This window comes from Panthera pardus, unplaced genomic scaffold, assembly GCF_024362965.1.
Source record: "Panthera pardus isolate Hobbes unplaced genomic scaffold, ASM2436296v1 HiC_scaffold_25, whole genome shotgun sequence".
Taxonomy (NCBI): Eukaryota; Metazoa; Chordata; class Mammalia; order Carnivora; family Felidae; genus Panthera; species Panthera pardus.
This window is the reverse complement of record NW_026526821.1, coordinates 73,337,899-73,356,813: the sequence shown is the minus strand read 5'-3', so window position 1 is coordinate 73,356,813 and position 18,915 is coordinate 73,337,899. Positions and strand designations below refer to the sequence as shown.

The 18,915-nt window shown below is 35.9% G+C and overlaps 1 protein-coding gene across 6 annotated transcripts in view; it reads left to right on the top strand.

Moving 5' to 3' along the window:
- CLHC1 (clathrin heavy chain linker domain containing 1) overlaps positions 1 to 18,915 on the top strand; it is a 40,813-nt gene that overhangs the window by 2,856 nt on the left and 19,042 nt on the right. For 2 of the 6 annotated variants that reach the window (XM_019423718.2, XM_019423873.2), the window contains exons 2-8: positions 1,694 to 1,952; positions 6,158 to 6,345; positions 9,969 to 10,102; positions 11,533 to 11,734; positions 11,847 to 11,959; positions 13,062 to 13,146; positions 14,655 to 14,761. In XM_019423718.2, the coding sequence (XP_019279263.2) occupies positions 1,776 to 1,952; positions 6,158 to 6,345; positions 9,969 to 10,102; positions 11,533 to 11,734; positions 11,847 to 11,959; positions 13,062 to 13,146; positions 14,655 to 14,761 (1,006 nt within the window). In that variant the 5' untranslated portion in view covers positions 1,694 to 1,775. Of the gene's footprint in view, positions 1 to 1,693; positions 1,953 to 4,056; positions 4,438 to 6,157; positions 6,346 to 9,968; positions 10,103 to 11,532; positions 11,735 to 11,846; positions 11,960 to 13,061; positions 13,147 to 14,654; positions 14,762 to 18,915 lie in introns of those variants that run through there. The other 4 variants (XM_019424106.2, XM_019424185.2, XM_019423951.2 and 1 more) reach the window with 4 other exon arrangements.

Genomic DNA, 18,915 nt, shown 5'->3' with positions numbered 1-18,915 from the left:
CAGACTAGTGAGGTATCTCTCAGGGCTTTTGGAGTGCAACGTGTCCATCTCTGTCACAATGCCCTCTCTGCTCTGTAGCAATGGCTCATTTAACTAGACCCAATAGGTTTGACTGGGAACATTTGTCACTTGTTTTCTCTGTATCCTTATGTGTCTAACATGAATGAATGAGTGAAAGGTAATCTGAGTTGTTTTATGTGGCTCTGGGGCATTTTGTACATGCTGAGGAACAGTCACTTTAGCCGTGTTCTGGTTTGAGGGCACCACAAGTCATGTCTTCTGAGCAGACCGATTATTGCTCAGTAATTATTGATTATTAAGCATGTTTTTAGTACATATTCTACTAGAAACTACTATGCACTGGAATGCTTATAGGTAGGGAAGGATATTGGGAAATATGAACATTTTGGTTCCTGCCTACTGGTAGAGATAGAGAATGTAAACAGAAAGTTTCTGTTACAGAGTGGCTAAGTGATAATACCATGATAGAGCAAGTTCACAGTATTATGGGAGAATGTATAACTTGACCAAGTTTAAGGGAATTCAGGGCAGCTTTCCTAGAGCTGTGTAAACTGAAATCTGAAAAATGAGTAAAGGCAAGTGAATGAGAGTGGTAGTACGAGTGTATCTTGGTGGGGACAGGGCGTGGTAAGGATGGAGAGAGGGAATACAGAAATGGGTAGAGAATTACATGAGACCCTCAGGTAAGAGAGCAAGTTCATGGGACTTGGGAAGAGTTAGGCATTTTTGAGCAAGCTATGGATTCTGTTTGATGTTAATGTGAATAGTTTTCAGGAACCAACTTCTGTATCTAACTCTAACTGGATAATGATTCTTTATTTTCTTTTTTAATGTTTATTTTTGAGAGAGAGAGAGAGAGAGAGAAACAGAGTGCAAGGAGAGAAGGGGCAAGGAGGGGGAAGACGCAGAATCAGAAGCAGGCTTCAGGCTCTAGGCTGTCAGCACAGAACCTGATGCAGGGCTCAAACCCACGAACTGTAAGCTCATGACCTGAGCCAAAGTCGGATGCCTAACCAACTAAGCCACCCAGGCGCCCCTTGATTCTTTACTAAAAGAGCAATGGAATGTAGCTGCTTGAAACTCTACTCAGAAAAAGACTGTTATCTTCAGTATCATTGATGGATGGATTTTAGCAGAAGTTCTGACTTCGTACTTTTAGTTAGTACATTTATATTAAAGATAGAATTATAATAAAGTTTATTATAAAATAAAGTCATGAGTTATTTGTAGCTATCATGACTATGCCTGGGCCAACTAAGCACACAGGTAGAGAAGTATTTGACCTTGTTTGTGTCACGAGGAGGCTTCCAAATTAGTTTTCCCATGTGAAACAAAATGGTAAAAGTTCTGTTAGAGATATTAAACATACAGAATCATCCAATTACATGATACAGAGACTTGGTTACTAAGAAAAGAGCTCTTTATTGACTGGTGTTTGGTATTTCTACCCTAGAGGTATAGCACTTGACAGTAAAATAGATTAGACTTTTTAATTGATAGGTTGAAATATTTATCTCAGAGTTTCATGGGAAGTTTTTTCCCATGAAAAATACATTTTTAGGCCAGATTTAATTTTTCATAAATTTATTAGAAATGACTTAATTTATTTTAATAAATAAATATTAATTTTTTTTTAAGCTTCAGATTAATCGTTGGTCTTTTTTTCTTTCAGGCTTATCAAAGTTTTGGCTTTGTTGCAAAAGCCAGTCGAGGCTTAACTGTTCTCTGGTGAACCAGTGTGCAGATTGTGACATATGTCGGTCCAAGAAATAAATAAACATGCAGTTCTCCCTCCTATCATTAGTAGAAGTGACAAGGAATTTTTGGAAAGTATGCAAAGATACATAATTACAGAAACTGAAAGAGTGGGCTCTAATGAGGAAGGACCTGCTGATGAATATTACATCATATACCGAAATGTTTTTGATAAGGTATCATAATGCTATTTTAAGATTATGGAGTTTTCTTGTGGTAGAAATGGTCTGTCTTGGCAACTGAGGCAATATTCCTGCCTTAGTAACATCACTGATTGTTTGATTAAACTTCATTTGTCAATTTTGAGAAGTTCATCCAGTGTATTGGAAAGGGATTAATGGAGAAAGTACAGTGCTGGATTTCTATCATAGATAGTTATCGAGTGGTTTGATTGTTTTAGCTTAAGTGCAGGCTGTCAGTGTTTGAACAATAATTTAGTGGTAACTTCTAACATCATTTTGGCCTTCTATCTGAAAATATCTTACTTGTTAGGAATTGGGGTGCAAGGCAGGAACCTGGTGGTGTTTTGGGTTTCTGATATCGCTAGAGTCTTGGCTTAGATTTGATCTAGCATATTAAATTGGAAACCCTTGTGAGTTAGAAGTCTAGATAGGTCCAGTAAACAAGAGGTTTGACTGGACTCAACACTGGAAATACAGAGATGAGTTTAGAAAATATTATGGCTTTATATAACATTTGATTTGCACTCTCTCAAAAATAAATGTTTTTTAAAAATAGAATTCACGCAGATACATAAGAGTATAAAGTAAACAGTCTTCTTTTTAAGTTTATTTATTTGAGAGAGCGAATCCCAAGCAGGCTGTGTACTGTCAGTGCAGAGACCAACTTGGGTCCTGAACCCAGGAATTGTGAGATTGTGACCTGAGTTGAAAGCAAGAGTCCGATACTTAACTGACTGACACGGCTGGGCACCCCAGAAGCAATCTTTTCTTTCTTAAAAAAAATTTTTTTTTAACATTTATTTACTGTTGAGAGAGAGAGAGAGAGCTCACGCGAGCAACGGCTTGTGTGTGCAAGCTGGGGAGGGGCAGAGAGAAGGGGAACAGAGGATCCCAAGCGGGCTCTGCACTGACAACAGTGAGCCTGTTGTTGGGTTTGAACTCACAAACTGTGAGATCGTGACCTGAGCTGAAGTCAGAAGCTTAACCACCTGAGCCACCAGGCATTCCAGAAACAAGTCTTTTCTTTTAAGTCATCTAGAAAAATTATCTTTCAGAATTGGTACATTGGCAAATTAACTTCATTTTGTATGTTATGATCAATGATACTGCTTTTGGTTTTTGAGTCATTAAGGAATGTATTGGATAAATCTTTAAAAGTAGTGTTTTGAATGGGTTTCGTAAATATCAAGAATCATACTAAGACTCTACTTATCTGAAATCAGAGGAGAGTTATAACTGTGACATGTTTATCTTTGCATGCCCAAATGCTGGCACTTGTCAGAAGGTTTCTTCTTCTTTTTTAATTAAAATGTTTTAATGTTAATTTATTTATTTATTTTTTTTAAATTTTTTTTTTTTTAACGTTTATTTATTTTTCAGACAGAGAGAGACACAGCATGAACGGGGGAGGGGCAGAGAGAGAGGGAAACACAGAATCGGAAGCAGGCTCCAGGCTCCGAGCCATCAGCCCAGAGCCCGACGCGGGGCTCGAACCCGCGGACCGCGAGATCGTGACCTGAGCCGAAGTCGGACGCTTAACCGACTGAGCCACCCAGGCGCCCCTGTTAATTTTTTTAGAGAGATAGTGTGAGTGGGGCAGAGAGAGAGGGGGACAGAGGACCTGCAGAGGGCTCTGCTAATTTGTCAGAAGTTTTCATACATGAAGAATTGTCTGCTTTAAATTAGCATGGTTCTAGTGAAGTCATTCTGGAGGTGGTGTTGATAAATTTAATTCTTAGAGAAAAGACATGAGATTATATAAAATAATAGATGTAGTCTTATGTAATAAGACTACATCTATAGTCCTGTTTTCCCTAGTCTTTTCAGTGTTCCTCTGAAATCTGTGTTTTCTAGCAAGATTTCCATGTGGACTATCTGTCCATTGTACAGTTATAAATGATACATTTGTGCCTTGTAAAGAATCCTATTCTTCAGGACTGAGAGGGTATCTGAAATAGAAATTATTTGGTGCTTAAAGAAACTTTTCTTCTGCTTTCTCTAGATAATCTGTTTTTCCATTTTCATGTTATTCCAGCATATTTGATTGTTAATTAACTATTAATGACTGCCTTCTCTAATCTTCCTTCCCTCTTGGAAGGATCTAATTGGGAAAAGATGAAAGTATTAACTTGCATCTCTGAATACTTGGAATCAGAGAACTGATACGAAATTCTGCTTAAAATCACAGAGAATTTGACCTGGAGAACTGTGCCTGAATCAAAACAAGGAGCACCTGAGATTCTATTCTGATAATAAGAATTGAGTGTTGGTTTAGAGAGAGGCAAAGACTTAGTAAGCAAGGAAGACCAAAGCTAGGAGGAGTGAGCTTCTACAGAAATGGTGAATTATGGAGGCAACTTGCTCTGGAAAGTGGCTAGCTTTTGTGTCTCTGGAAGCACGTACATATAGTCTGTGTTCATCAGTAGGGGCTGAGGTGGAATGGCTGCCATTCCTCTTCTCCCTCAGATCTCTGTACTTGGTAAGTATAGCTCTGGCTTCTTGAGTTTAATGCAAATATGAGTGTCAAACTTAAATGATATAGAGGCCAATAGGCCATATAAAAGAGTTACGTGGGTTGGCTATAAGAGAAGAAATCACGAGGACTCTGGTAAAATGAACAAATTCAATTGAAAGCTCCAGCTCATTATTGCCGTTAAGGAATGGTAGTTCTTGTTGGTAGATGTTTCAGAATTTTCAAGAGAAGCTAGAAATACAGTTTTTGGTGAAATTTCCTACATTTAGAAATACTCTGTGAGTCAAGCAAAACTGGATGCTACCTGTAGCATGCCAGTGTGCTTCCTTTACTTTTATGCATTTTCTATGCGTTCTTAAAGGTTCCCATGAGTGTTCCTCTGAAATCTGTGTCTTTTAGCAACAGATGTGGGAGCTGATTGTAGTGTCACAACGTCTGTTTTCTTACCATTAATGTATCTTAGTTATATTGGATTGTTGTGGTGTGTCCTAGAGGCATGAGAAGTGGAGGATGGCCAGGAACAGGAGGGTATTTAATTTGGAAGACTACAGACTAATGGCCTCTGTCCTATTGAAGGTTCCTGGGTGGCTGCCCTCCTGATTTGAATAGCTGGGGAATATGGTAAAGTATGTCAAAAATATGGTAAATATGTCAAAAAGACAATCAGGGGGTGCCTGCATGGCTTAGTTGGTTAGGCATCTGACTTTGGCTCAGGTCATGATCTCGTCATTCCTGAGTTTGAGCCCTGAATTGGGCTCTGTGCTAACAGCTCAGAGCCTGGAGCCTGCTTCTTATTCTGTGTCTCCCTCTCTCTCTCTGCTCCTCCCCATTCACACTCTGTCTACACTCTGTCACACTCTGTCTACACTCTGTAGATGTAGCAGGGATAGATAGCATTATTATAGCTTTCAGAGAAAATTATGAATTGATCACATCTATTCCCTGTACATAGAATTTGTAAACCATAAATTTATAACTTTTTTTGTTTTTTAACTTTCTTAAAATGTTTCTTAATTATTTACTTTTGCATGGGTAATGCATACACAAGATTAACAGAAAGAAAAAGAAAGAAACAAAGAAACATGGAAAGAAAGGAAAAGAACTAGAAAACCAGTAAAGAATAGACAATGGAAAGAAGTCAGGTCCTTTTCATCTCAGACCCTGCTTCTTTGCTTCTTTGCAGGCACCCACTGTTTTCTATTTTCTTTTGTTATCCTTCTTGAGATAGTCTGTACCTGTATACACCATAGGAAACCATGAATATGTAGTGGGTTTTGGTACCATTTGGTAATTGAGAGTATTAGTAGGAGCTCATAGGTTAGAAAAACAGAGAGGTAAAGGGAATCCAAGATTTTAAGGTCTGAATGAAGTCAGAAACTAAATTTAGAAATAGTAAGGGATGATAGGTAATTATATTTAAAATCTCTATAATTGAAATAATTAGATCTCATATTGGTTTTAACTGACATCATATAATGTTTGTGTTCATATTAAGTAAAGCAAAAATATTTAAGCTCACAGTATTATGATTCACAAAATACATATTCAGTAAATGTTAATTGTCTTTAATACTCAGTCACATTTGACTGGGAATTAAAGTTTAAGACTTCTAATTGCTCATCATGTTTTATTTAAGAAATAATCTACAATGCTGTTTGCAAGGCTTTTTGTTCCATCATCTTCTAGAAAAAAATTGAGTACCATAGGCAGAAAAATCATATTTCAGGTAATAGAGTATGTCACTGCATACAAATCCATTCTTACTTCAATCAAAAAAGAATATGATGCCTTTATTGAGACAATAAAGGAAAGCCAAAAGACTGCATTTTGTCTTCATGGAAAACTTAAAGCTTTGGCAGCAGAGCCCATAGCATTGGTATATCACAGGAAAAGAACAATCCAACTTGAAGCAAAGTAAGTATATTAGTAAGTAGCCCAAAAGATGATGTTACTTGGTTATATTAACTAGTCACTGTAACTAAAACCAGTGGTTCTCAGTCTTTGTGAATTTCTATTTAATTTAATTTTATTTGTTTTAAACAGATTTGGGGTTTTTTGGATATGGCTTTATTTATTTATTTATTTATTTATTTATTTATTTATTTATTTTAATGTTTATCCATTTGAGAGAGAGCGAGAGTACAAGTGGGAGAGGGGCAGAGAGAGAGAGAGAGAGAGAGAGACAAAGAATATGAAGCAAGCTCCACGGTCTGAGCTGTCACCATAGATCCGGACTCAGGGCTTGAACCGACGAACCATAGAATCATGACCTGAGCTGAAGTCGGATGTTTAACCTACTGAGCCACCCAGGCACCCCTCAATTTTATTTTAAAGCTATATTTTTATGTGACCTTTCCTACCAACTTGAAATAACTAAATTTTTTACTTCTTTCAAGTGAAAAATAATAATTTTATTGGAGAATTTTTTAATATCTCTTAGGATGTTAAGATTAGGATATTAAGCACATTGTAGTATTATAAAATGAAGGATGCGGATAATTGCTCCAGGTAATTTCTTATGTCGAAGTTTTGATAGTACAATTTCACGATTACTGTCGGAATTAGAGCACTTAATCCTCTGAAGCACAACAGTACGTAATTTGGGAAGGGATAAGATGCTCTCTTGTTGAGTAGTGTTATATTTTCAAGTGTTCCGTTTGGTAAATAATGGGTACATGATTTTTATAGATTATATCAAATCATCTTGGAAAACTATGCAAAATTTGACCTCCATTTCTGGTAATAAAGTTGGCTAGATGTTGAGATAGATCTTTTTATTTGGGAAAAATGCTACCTAAAATATTTTTAAAAAATCTTTTTAAAAGTAAACAGGAAGCTGGCAAATGAGTAAGAGATTATCAGCGCGAAATTGTAATAAAAGGTAAGAGGAGCAGTAATGCTTCTTTGGCCCTGAGAGCCCTTGTTAAAACTAGTGACTATAAGCTTCAGGGGGACAAAAGACAAAGCCTAGGATCTACCCAAGGGTCCAGTCTACTGGGAAATCCTCATCATATAAAGCTGGGACATTAAAGGGCTATACCCTTGTAGAGTGAACCAGAAGTAAACTGCTCAACCCTTGGGGGCTGCATAGAAAGTTGCCTTCTGTTCAGCAGAATGCTAATGAATGTGGTTCTTATTTTTAGGGTGATGAAATATTCTGGATCCAGAAGTCATAGTCTTAGAACTCTGAATATACTAAAATTCACTGAGTTGTATACAAGGGTGGATTTAAGGTATATGAATGATATTCAATATAGCTATTATAAAAAAAGGAGGATCCATCCATGGAGGATGGAGTGAGAAAGTCCTGGCTAATCAGAATTCAGAAGAGGGGCACCTGGGTGGCTCAGTCAGTTGAACATCCGTCTTGGGCTCAGGTCACAATCTCACAGTCTGTGAGTTCAAGCCCTACGTCAGGCTCTGTGCTGAGACCTCAGAGCCTGGAGCCTCTTTCCGATTCTGTCTCTCTCTCTCTCTGCCTCTCCCCCACTCATGCTCTGTCTCTTAATGCCTCAAAAATAAAGATAAACATTAAAAAAAATTAAAAAAAAAAGAATTCAGAAGAGAATGCTTGTGATGAGCACTGAGTGATGTATGGAATTGTTGAATCACTATATTGTGCATCTGTGACCAAATAACACTATGTTAACTATAATGGATTAAAGTAGGGGGAAAAAAAAAAAAAAGGAATAATGGGACAATGTTTGAAGAGATAATGGCTGAAAATTTTCAAGACCTGGTGGGAGATAGCAATTCACAGATTCAAGAAGCCTCCAAAATCCCAAGCATTATAAATAATAAGAGATTCTCAACTAGATTTATCACAGTGAAACTGTCAAAGATAAAAAGATCCTAAAAGTAGTTATAGAAAGGAGCAACAATTAGATACCTTTGCATTAGTGTTATAACATATATTAGAATTTCATTCCTTTTTATGGCTGAATAATATTCCATTGTATGAATATACCATATTTTGTTTATTTGTTGATGGATACTTGGGTTGTTTCTACCTCTGTCTATTGTGAACAATGCCTCTGAACATTTATGTACAAGTATCTGAGTCCCTGCTTTCAATTCTTTTGGAAGTCTGTTTACTTTTAGTATGTTCTTCTTCCACAAGCTTAACTTTATTGGATGAAAGCCAAAGGATGTTTTATTTCTACAGTCCTTCTTTCATAAATGCTGCAGGCTCTTACTCAGCCATCTGTAGTCACCAGGAATTCTGTATAGTAATCAGATGTAGGCAGCAGTTTTGTACTGACAAATGTGTTTTTAATTTGCCAAAAACTCTGACATTTATGTATCTAACTTATTTTAATCTGTTATTTCTTCCCTGGGCCAACATATTAGTGACAAGATAGGCAGTGAACTTCAAATAATGCTTAAAAGAAATTTATATCTACCTCTTGGTCTTTAAGATCCCCATTACTGGAATAAGTCAGTTTTATCTCAAAGAAGTAACTATCGTTCCTCCTGCTCTAGGATCAAAATTACTATAGGAGACTGAATAATTGCCTTAAAGATATCAGGTCCTAATCCTGAGAACCTGGAAATTTACTTTATTTGGAAAAAGGGCCTTTACAGATGTTATTACATTAAGGATCTTGAGATAGGGAGATTATCCTGGATTATCCAGGTGGACCCTAAATACAATCACAAGTGTTCTTATAAAAGAGAGGCAGAAGGAGTGTTGACAGGCAGAAGGGGAGAAGGCAGTGTGACCACTAAGGCAGAGATTGAAGTGATGTAGCCATGGAAGGCCAGCAGCCCCCAGAAGCTGGAAGAGGCAAGGAACAGATTCTTCCCTAGAGCTTCTAGAGGAAGTGTAGCCCTTTGATTTTGGCCCAGTGTTGCTGATTTTGGATTTCTGATCTCTGGAACTGTGAGAGAATAAATTTCTGTTGTTTTAAGCTACCAATAAGTTTTTTGGCAATTTGTTATAGCAGCAACAGGAAACTAATACAATTACAAAAATAATTCTAATTGCAAAGGTAATTTTCAACTATTGGAAGTAGACATAGTACTTTGTGGCCAGATTATTATGTTTTACACATACAAATTTCCGGTGAGGTTGTGAATCATAGTGTAAGATTTTATTGATGCTCTGAAAGAAAACTGTTCCTCACTAGTGAGGTTAATTAACTTTTTACGGGCGTTGTTTTGTTTTTTTTAATTTTTTAAATGTTTGTTTATTTTTTGAGAGAGAGATAGAGCATGAGCAGGGAAGGGGCAGAGTAGATAGGGAGACACAGAAACCAAAGCAGGCTCCAGGCTCTGAGCTGTCAGCCCAGAGCCTGACGTGGCGCTCAGACTCATGAGCCGTGAGATCATGACCTGAGCCGAAGTCAGAAACTTAACCAACTGAGTCACCCAGGCGCCCCATTTATGGGCATTGTTTTATAAACCTCTACCTAAGTCCATAATGGTTCAAAATTATAATTAGCCAAAATAATGATTTAACCTGTTTTACTTTAAATCTTATGATTAAGTAACTAAATTCATTGAGAGAAATATAAGAAAGCCTTTCTGTTTTTCAGAATGAGGGTTATTGAAAATAATTCCTCACAAATTCAATTGCAAATAGACCAAATGAAGCAACTTAGGGCAGAGTATGACGCAAAAGAAGTAAAATATCATACTTTCTCCAAAGATCCTTCAAAACCTATTCCAGGTACTGTATTTTGTTTAAAATATTTAAAATTCCAACTGTTTTCAGTTATTACCTATTACACAAATTAGTATATATGTGCTGCAGTGTGTATATCTTGAAGTGTACCAGGACTTGAGCCAGACTTTACAAACAGCTTTAGACAGGACTCCAGGTTGATTGACATTGATGTCAGTATTCACTGGTTCTTCATCTTCAGCTAAGTCACATTTTAAGAAACTTTGGAGTATATCCTGGAATTCATCAGGAGTTGAGAAGTTTTTATGATGAATGGATAGAAGAATTGCAAATATTCATCCTGAAGAAAAGTACGACTTTGAGAATAGATAACTGTATTAAAAACTTTTAAGGGTTTCAACCAGTGTTTATCCAGAGGCAGAGTCCATAGGTGGAAATTTTAGGAAGTCACTTTGGTTTCAGTAGAAGAAGCTATGTCTTGAAGACAATGAGCTGCTCCATAACACAGCATTTCACCTGAGTTTGGTTGATCATCCTGTGTTTGGTGGAAGCAGGGACTAGATTCACTTCAAATATAAAATTATGATTATCAAACTACAAATAAGGTACATATGAATAAGGAGAGAATAAGTCAAATTGATTAAATGCTGAGAGGATTCAGGGTAAGGGAATGATTAAAAATCGAGTAGCATTAATCCAGGGGAGTTTCTGGGAGAGAATTTTGAGGTAAGCCTTTTAAAGGCAACAATTGGGGGCGCCTGGGTAGCTCAGTCAGTTAAGCATCCGACTCTTGATTTAAGCTAGGGTTGGAATCTCACAGTTCATGAGTTCGACCCCCAAGTTAGGCTCTGCACTGACAGCTCAGAACCTGCTTGGGATTCTCTCTCTCCCTCTCCCTCTCCCCACCCCCTCAAAAATAAACATTAAAAAAATAATAATAATAAAGGTAACAATTGGCCTGAATAAGAGAATCATTTTAAGTATGTGTGAGTGGGTTGTTAAGAATAATGAATACAGGGGGCAATGAGGAAGAGAGGATTGAAGGTTTAGCAGATATTATAAGCTTTGCATTGGAAAGAATAAACATTACCCTGGGGCTTACTATAGTAGATGAATGAAAGATTTAGCTAGAGAGAAATCTTCGGACAAAAATCCTGACTCATTAGGCAGAAACTCTTAGTGGTATTTAGTCGCATTGATATTTAAGAGGTTTGCAAGGTGTGTCAATGAGGTCATTAAAACTTTTTAAGATACTCAGGTTTGGACAATCAGTCTTCATTGATGATATGTTTAAAACTGCTACACATTTAAAATTGTATGCTAATTCTGTTTATGTTCTGTAAATTATAAGTTCATGCTATCATTTTTTAATTATTTCATAACATAGTAAACTGATTTATTTTGCTAAAACTTGCTGTTTGAGCACTAGTTACCCTGCATGGTTTGGCCTGTTTGATTTGTTCCCTTTTCCCTAGGCATGACTCTCCAAGAATCCGTCAGTTTAGATGCTCTCACTAAATACTTGAAACATCTTGAAGATAAATATGCTGAAATTAAACAGGTTATGTTGAAAAAATATGTACCAGTTCAGAGGAAGGCAGATTTAGATGAGGAAATGATGGTGACATTAAAACGGAGAGATTTAGCTGAAAATTTAAACAAAGAATTACAGTTTCGGTATGAAGATTGCTTGTATATTTTTTAAGTTTGAAGCTTTTATTTATGTTTATTCTAATATTGTATTTGATTTTAGGTTCAGTGTATTGTTGATTTTTTTTTTTCTTTGTAGTCATCAAAGACTGCAGATTATTTCAAATGCACTTACTTCATGGGTAAAATCTGATATGAGCAGCTCATTTCAAGATTTCGTGGAGCAAATTCAGAAAACTAAAGATTTACATGGTAATTTACCTGTATTTTTTAATTACCAAAAATAATGGAAAACATCATCTTTTCCCCCAGAAAGCTAAAGAGTGATGACTTTTCTAGGCTAAGTTTAAAGAAATAAAAAATGTACTTACTTCTGTTAGCTCTCTATTACCCTATGGGCTTCTTCCTTCAACAGCTAACACATAATTGGTAAATAGAGGATGTGGTAAGCCAAAGGGAGAAAGCTAAAAATGTACCTGATAATAAAGGAGAGAGGGATAGGGAGGCCACTCATTTTAAGAAGAGGTTGGTGCTGGGGACACCTGGGTGGCTCAGTCGGTTAAGTGTCTGACTTCAGCTCAGGTCATGATCTCACGGTTTGTGGGTCTGAGCCTGGCATCAGGCTTTGTGCTGACAGCTGGGAGCCTGGAACCTGCTTCAGATTCTGTGTCTCCCTCTCTCTCTGTCCCTTCCTTGCTCACACTCTGTGTCTCTCTCTTCAAAAATAAATAAACATTAAAAAATTAAAAAAAAAAAAAAAGAGGTTGGTGCTGTTGGGGCACCTGGGTGGCTCAGTCAGTTAATAGTCTGACTTAGGGCACCTGAGTGGCTCAGTTGGTTGAGCGTCCAACTTTGGCTCAGGTCATGATCTCACAGTTCTTGAGTTCCAGCCCTGAATTGGGCTCTGTGCTGACAGCTCAGAGCCTGGAGCCTGCTTCAGATTCCGTGTCTCCCTCTCTATCTGCTCCCCCCCTCCCCACACTATCTCTCTCTGTCTCTAAAAAATGAATAAACGTTTAAAAAAATAAAAATAAATAAATGAACATTAAAAAACTTAAATAGTCTGACTTGATTTCAGCTCAGATCACGATCTCATGGTTTGTGAGTTTGAGCCCACCTTGGGCTCCACGCTGATGGTGCAGAGCCTGCTTGGCATTCTGTCTCTCCCCCTGTCTCTGCCCCTCCCTCTCTTTCTCTCTCTCAAAAATAAATAAACTTTAAGAAAAATACCCCAAAAGTTGAGTTAATTAGAAAAAGAAAAAGAGGTTGGTGCTGTTAGAAACCATAGCATTAAGTTGCTGACATTTTCTATTGATTGATCTTAAATATTCTGTGATACTTTCAATATTTACAGGTGACCAAGGCATTATTGAGGAACTGCTTGAAGATGATCCAGGCAAGGCAAAAGAAGCTGAAATTTTGCTTTCCTACATTGAAAGGCAAATATTAAATAAATAAATAATTTTAAAAATATTTAAGTAATCTCTACATCCAACATGGGGCTTGAACTCACGACCCAAGATCAAGAGTTGTATGGCCTTCTAAATGAGCCACCCAGGCACCCTATGAAAGACAAATTATTTTAAAAGCTTTGGTTTTCCTTGTGAAAATGTTATCACGTTTATTTAATATTTATTTATTTATTAAGTAAATACTTAATATTTATTAAATGTATAGCACTTATTTAGCATCTTGATGAGTTATAGTCTCTAGATTTTGTATTTTTACAGTTTTACTCTACTAAACAAATTAGAAAATAAACTAGAATTTAAAAAATTCTTTATGTAAAAAATATTAGGTTGGTAGTCTAGGAAATTTTTCAGAGGATATAGGTGACTTGAGTGTTGATTTAAATTTTATGTATACTGTATTTTTTTTTTTTTTTTTGCATTTCCTAACAATAAGTCTGATGTTACAAAAATTTTTTGAGAGTGTCTTCTTGAGTCAGATTATCCTAACCAATTTAGTCATTTTTTTCCCTCATCATTTCCATCCTATGATGTTTTAAAAAGGTGTATTTCCCCTTATACTTAAGTTATTATATAGTGCATAATAGAGGCTTAAGGAGATCTAAGACTTTATTCTTTAAGAGGTTAATTCATAGCCTGTGAGGCCAGTATGTAAGGAACATATGTAATATTCCTAGTTTCATATGTTAAATAATTTTTAATTGTTCTATTGATGTGGTACAAAGAAGGGGCAAAGATCATTTTGGCACAGCACCAAAGCCTGTTTTATTTCCTTACACTGTATGCTTTTTCAAGTCTACCAGCTTTAGACATGAGGGAAGAAACTTTGTTGAGGCTAAAAGTTTTATGTATTTTGCTCATTAGTATTACTTTGGTCTTTCTCCTCTAGGGTTTCAAATTCATTTGCAACACTGTAAATCCTGTTTGCCATAGTTTTGTTAATTGTGGGGTAAGGATTGGTTTGAAGACATTTTACCCTAGGAAGAGGAGTAGAGGCTTAAGTTATCTGAACTATTATTTTTTCTTCTTGTGTTAGTCTCATATTTAATTGGGAGTCTGATTCGTGGCAGAGCAACATAAGCTTCACCTCTTGATCTCCAGTTCTGCAGCTATTGTGTTTCAATTACTATTTCCCCTATGCTGAGTCTCTAAGCAGATTGCCCTTCTTTTCCCAATATCTCTTTGTCTAGAGACAACACGAGAGAAAAAAATCTGAGCCCATTTTAATTCAGTTCAAGTTTTTTCCATTTTCTGTGTCTTGCACTAAGTACTATAGGAATAAAGTACAGGGTAAGGTTCAAAGGCTGTAAAACATGACAGAATATTACAGAAAGAAGTGAAAGGGCATCTTTCAGAATGAATGAACGTAGTTATAGTTTTTCTGTATTACTGTGTTTAGTCTGTTATAGATATTTCTAATCATTTCTTTTTTGTGTGTACTATTTATTATAATATATAACAAAATTCAATGATTGTAGGTTCAATGAATTAATGTTGCTTGGTGAATATGAAAAGGCAGCTTGTTTTGCAGCACACAGTCCTAGAAGAATTCTTCAAAACATTGGGACAGTGAATAAATTTAAGGGTAAGCACTTTTCTTTGAACCTTATGTATGTTTGCAAATTGCACTTTTTACCCTGATAGAATGGAAAGAGTATTGAAGTGGGGACTAAAGAGCTAGGCTTCCAGCCCTATCTCTTCCATTTACTCAGTTTTTTTAGCTGTCACATTGAAGAATATGATTAGTTTTTCTAAATTAAATGAGGAAATATTTCAAGTATACAGAAAAGTATGAAGAAATATACAACAGCCATGTACTCACTATCAAGATTTAGTAAATGTTAATATTTTGTCAAGTTTGCTCTAATTCCTTTTAAGACAGCTTTGTTGTTATAAATTGACATATACACAACACATTGTACATATTTATAGTACACAATTTGATAAGTTTTGACATTTGTATCACCCAAAAGTTCCCTCATTGCTCTCAGCTATCCCTCTCTCTGATTCATCCTCACCCCTCCCATCTCCTTCTATCTGGCCACTTCCCCTTAGTGGCAGCTGTTAGTCTGCTTTCAGTCACTGTAGATTAATTTGCATTTCCTAGAATTTTATATAAATGGAATTACAATAGTATGTGATCTTTTTGACTGACTTCTTACATTCAGCATTATTATTTTGAAATTCATCCATGTGTTGTGTCTATCAATAGTTCATTCCTTTTTATTGTTGAGTAGTATTCCATTGGGTGAATACAAATCCTTTATCAGATATATGATTTAAAAATATTTTCTCCCAGTCTGTGGTTTGTTCAGTCTCTTGGAAGTATCTTTTTAAGACAAGTTGTTTTTTTAAGTTGATTTATTTATTTTTGAGAGAGAGCACACGTGCACACGTGAAAGAGAGAGAGAGGGAGAGAACAGGAGTAGGGGAGGGGCAGAGAGAGGGAGAGAGAAAATCCCAAGCAGGCTCTACACTGTCAGTGCAGAGCTGGACATGGGGCTCAATCATACGAATAGTGAGATCATGACCTGAGCAGAAATCAAGAGTTGTATGTATGCTTAACTGAGTGAGCCATCCAGGTGCCTTCTAAGAGAAGTATTACATTTTGTTGAAATCCAATTTGTGAATTTTTTTTCTTTTATGGATCATGCCTTTAGTGTTATACATAAGAAATCTGTGTCTAATCTTCAGCTTTTAACTCCTATTATTATTTTTTTTGGTAAGGATTTTATGGTTTTAGGTTTACATTATGATTAAGTTTGAGTTAATTTTAATATGTGATGTAACATATGGGTCAAAGTATTTTTTTGATCTATAACTATCCAATTGTTCCCGGATAGTTGACTTTTTCCACGTAATTGCTTTCATACCTTTGTTGAAAATCAATTGTCTGTATACTTTTAGGTCTAATCTGTTTTGTTGATCTATTTGTTTATCTTGATGCTAATACTACACTGTCTTGATTACTATTGCTTTATAGTAAGTGTTGAAGTCACAGAGAGTGTTAGACTTTAACCTCTGTTTTTCTTTATCAAATTTAATTTGGCTATTCTGGTTCTTTCATATTTCTATTTAAATATTTAGAATCAGATTGTAAACTTCACAAAAAATTTGCTGGGGATTGCATTTAATCTATAGATCAATTTAAGGAGAATAGACACTGAACAATATTGGTTATTTGGTTCAATGAACCCATAAACTTGGTATATGTCTCCGTTTATTTAGTCTTCAAAACTTTCTTTCATCAGTATTTTGTAATTTTCAGTTTTCAGGTCTTTTTTTAACATTGAAAATTTTAGTATTTTACTTAAAAATTTTCAGATATCCATGGGGCGCCTGGGTGGCTCAATCGGTTGAGTGTCCGACTCTTGATTTCAGTTCAGGTCTTGATCCCAGGGTCATGGGATGACCCTGCATCAGGCTCTGTGTTGAATATGGAGGCTGTTTGAGATTCTTTCTCTCTCTCTCTTTCTCTCTCTGCCCCTCTCCCCGACTTGCACTTTCTCTCTCTAAAATTAAAAAAAAAAAAAAAAAAAAAAGTCAGGCGTCTTACAAATACCCAGGTACTCTTTCTTCGGATGTGTTCTGAAATTGGTGAAGTCAAAAGTGATATTAGTACATTCCTAAGGTTTTTTTCTCTTCTCCCCTTGACTGGATCTGTTCAAAGTATGGGTTATAAGTTTTAGTAGAAATCAAAGCTTGCAATTAATACCCAAAATAGGTGTAATTACCAGCAAAATTGGAAAACAGCCAACTTTTATTACTTTTCTAGGCATGTGGATCTTATGCTGAAAAATTCACCAATATTAAGAAAAAAAAGAGAAATTCACCAATATTAGACAGGTGGCACTTAACTGAGTATTGCTCAGAATTAAAAAAGTCCTTTTAGGGGTGCCTTGGTGGCTCAGTTGGTTAAGCTTCTGACTTCGGCTCAGGTCATGATCTCACGGTTCTTGAGTTTGAGCCCTGTGTCAGGCTCTGTGCTGACAGCTCAGAGCCTGGAGCCTGCTTCAGATTCGGTGTCTCCCTCTCTCTCTGCCCCTCCCCTGCTCACACTCTGTCTTAAAAATGAATAAATGTTAAAAAAAAATTTTTTTTAAATCCTTTTATTTTAAAACTAAACTGTGTTTTTAAAAGATGAGACGCTCAGAAGGAAATACGGAGGTATAAATACAGGAGAGATATACTCAATGGAGCTTATAGATGCAGATAATTTTTCTAATTATTTTCATTTTAAGTGGAAATTTTTGATGTCAAATATATACAGATTGTTTTTCATAAAAATTTCCCAAAAAACCCTTTAAATTCAACAGTTTGAAAAAAATGTTCTTTTATGTTTATCAGAACACAAAAAATTTGTTGCCATATACATAATGCATATGATCATATGTATTTACAGAGATTGCTTGATTGTGAATTGTGTGTAAATGGCCCATCTTATATTTTTGCATGCACAGTTTGCAATATTTTATCCTAGTAGATGTAACAGTGTAATTTTATAGTTTTTATTCAGTGAACTCAAAGTCAAGAAACCATTCCAACAATTATTTACAATTTGATAACTGATTATGAGGTCATGTTACCATGCAGAAGTGAATGATGACATTCTGCATTTTGGGTATTAAACTTAATTTTATAAGTCTGAGGTTTAAATTGGTGTTTATAAAAGTAGCCAAAGCCTAAATGTAATAACAGAAGAGGTTTCTACCATAGAGCCTTTGTAGTTTTGTAAGGGACACAGGAACAAAAAGAATTACGTGATTTTTTTTTTTTTAATTTTTTTTTCAACGTTTTTTATTTATTTTGGGGACAGAGAGAGACAGAGCATGAACGGGGGAGGGGCAGAGAGAGAGGGAGACACAGAATCGGAAACAGGCTCCACTCCGAGCCATCAGCCCAGAGCCTGACGCGGGGCTCGAACTCACAGACCGCGAGATCGTGACCTGGCTGAAGTCGGACGCTTAACCGACTGCGCCACCCAGGCGCCCCAATTACGTGATTTTTTAATCTGTGTTTAGGTCTTGTACATCTTTTGTCAGATTTATTTTTAAATATTTTATATTTTTTATATTATTATAATTTTTATTTCACATTCCAAAGTTGTTTGTTGCTAGTATATAGAAATACAATTGACTTTTGTGTATTGATCATGTATTCTGTGACATCTTTAAACTTATTTATTAGTTCTAATACTTTTATTGTATATTCCTAGAATTTCTACATAGATAATCATGTCATCAGTTAAGAAAGAGTTCTACTTCTTCCTTTCCAGTATGGATGCCTATTATTTCTTTTACTTGCCTTATTGCACTGGCTCTTCCATTATAGTGTTGAATAGAAGTGGTGAGAGCAGATATTATTGCCTTGTTTTTGATCTTAGAGATAAAGTATTTAGCTTTTCATCATATTAGCTGTAGATTTTTCAAGGTTGATGAAATTCGTCTCTATGGTTGGTGAGAATTTTATCAGGGATGAATGTTAGATTTGCTAAATACTTTTTTTACATTTATTGAAATGATTGTGTGGTTTTTGTCCTTTAGCCTATTAATATAACTTACTGCGTTCCTGGAGAAAACTCCATGTTTTTGAATAATTTTACTATAACTACAGAGTTGTGTAACATTGCCATAACTTAATTTTAGAACATTTTCATCCTTCCAAAAATAAATTTTGAACCGTTAACTCCTCATTTTCTACCTCCTGCTCCCTCTCCAAACCCTAGGTAACCACTAATCC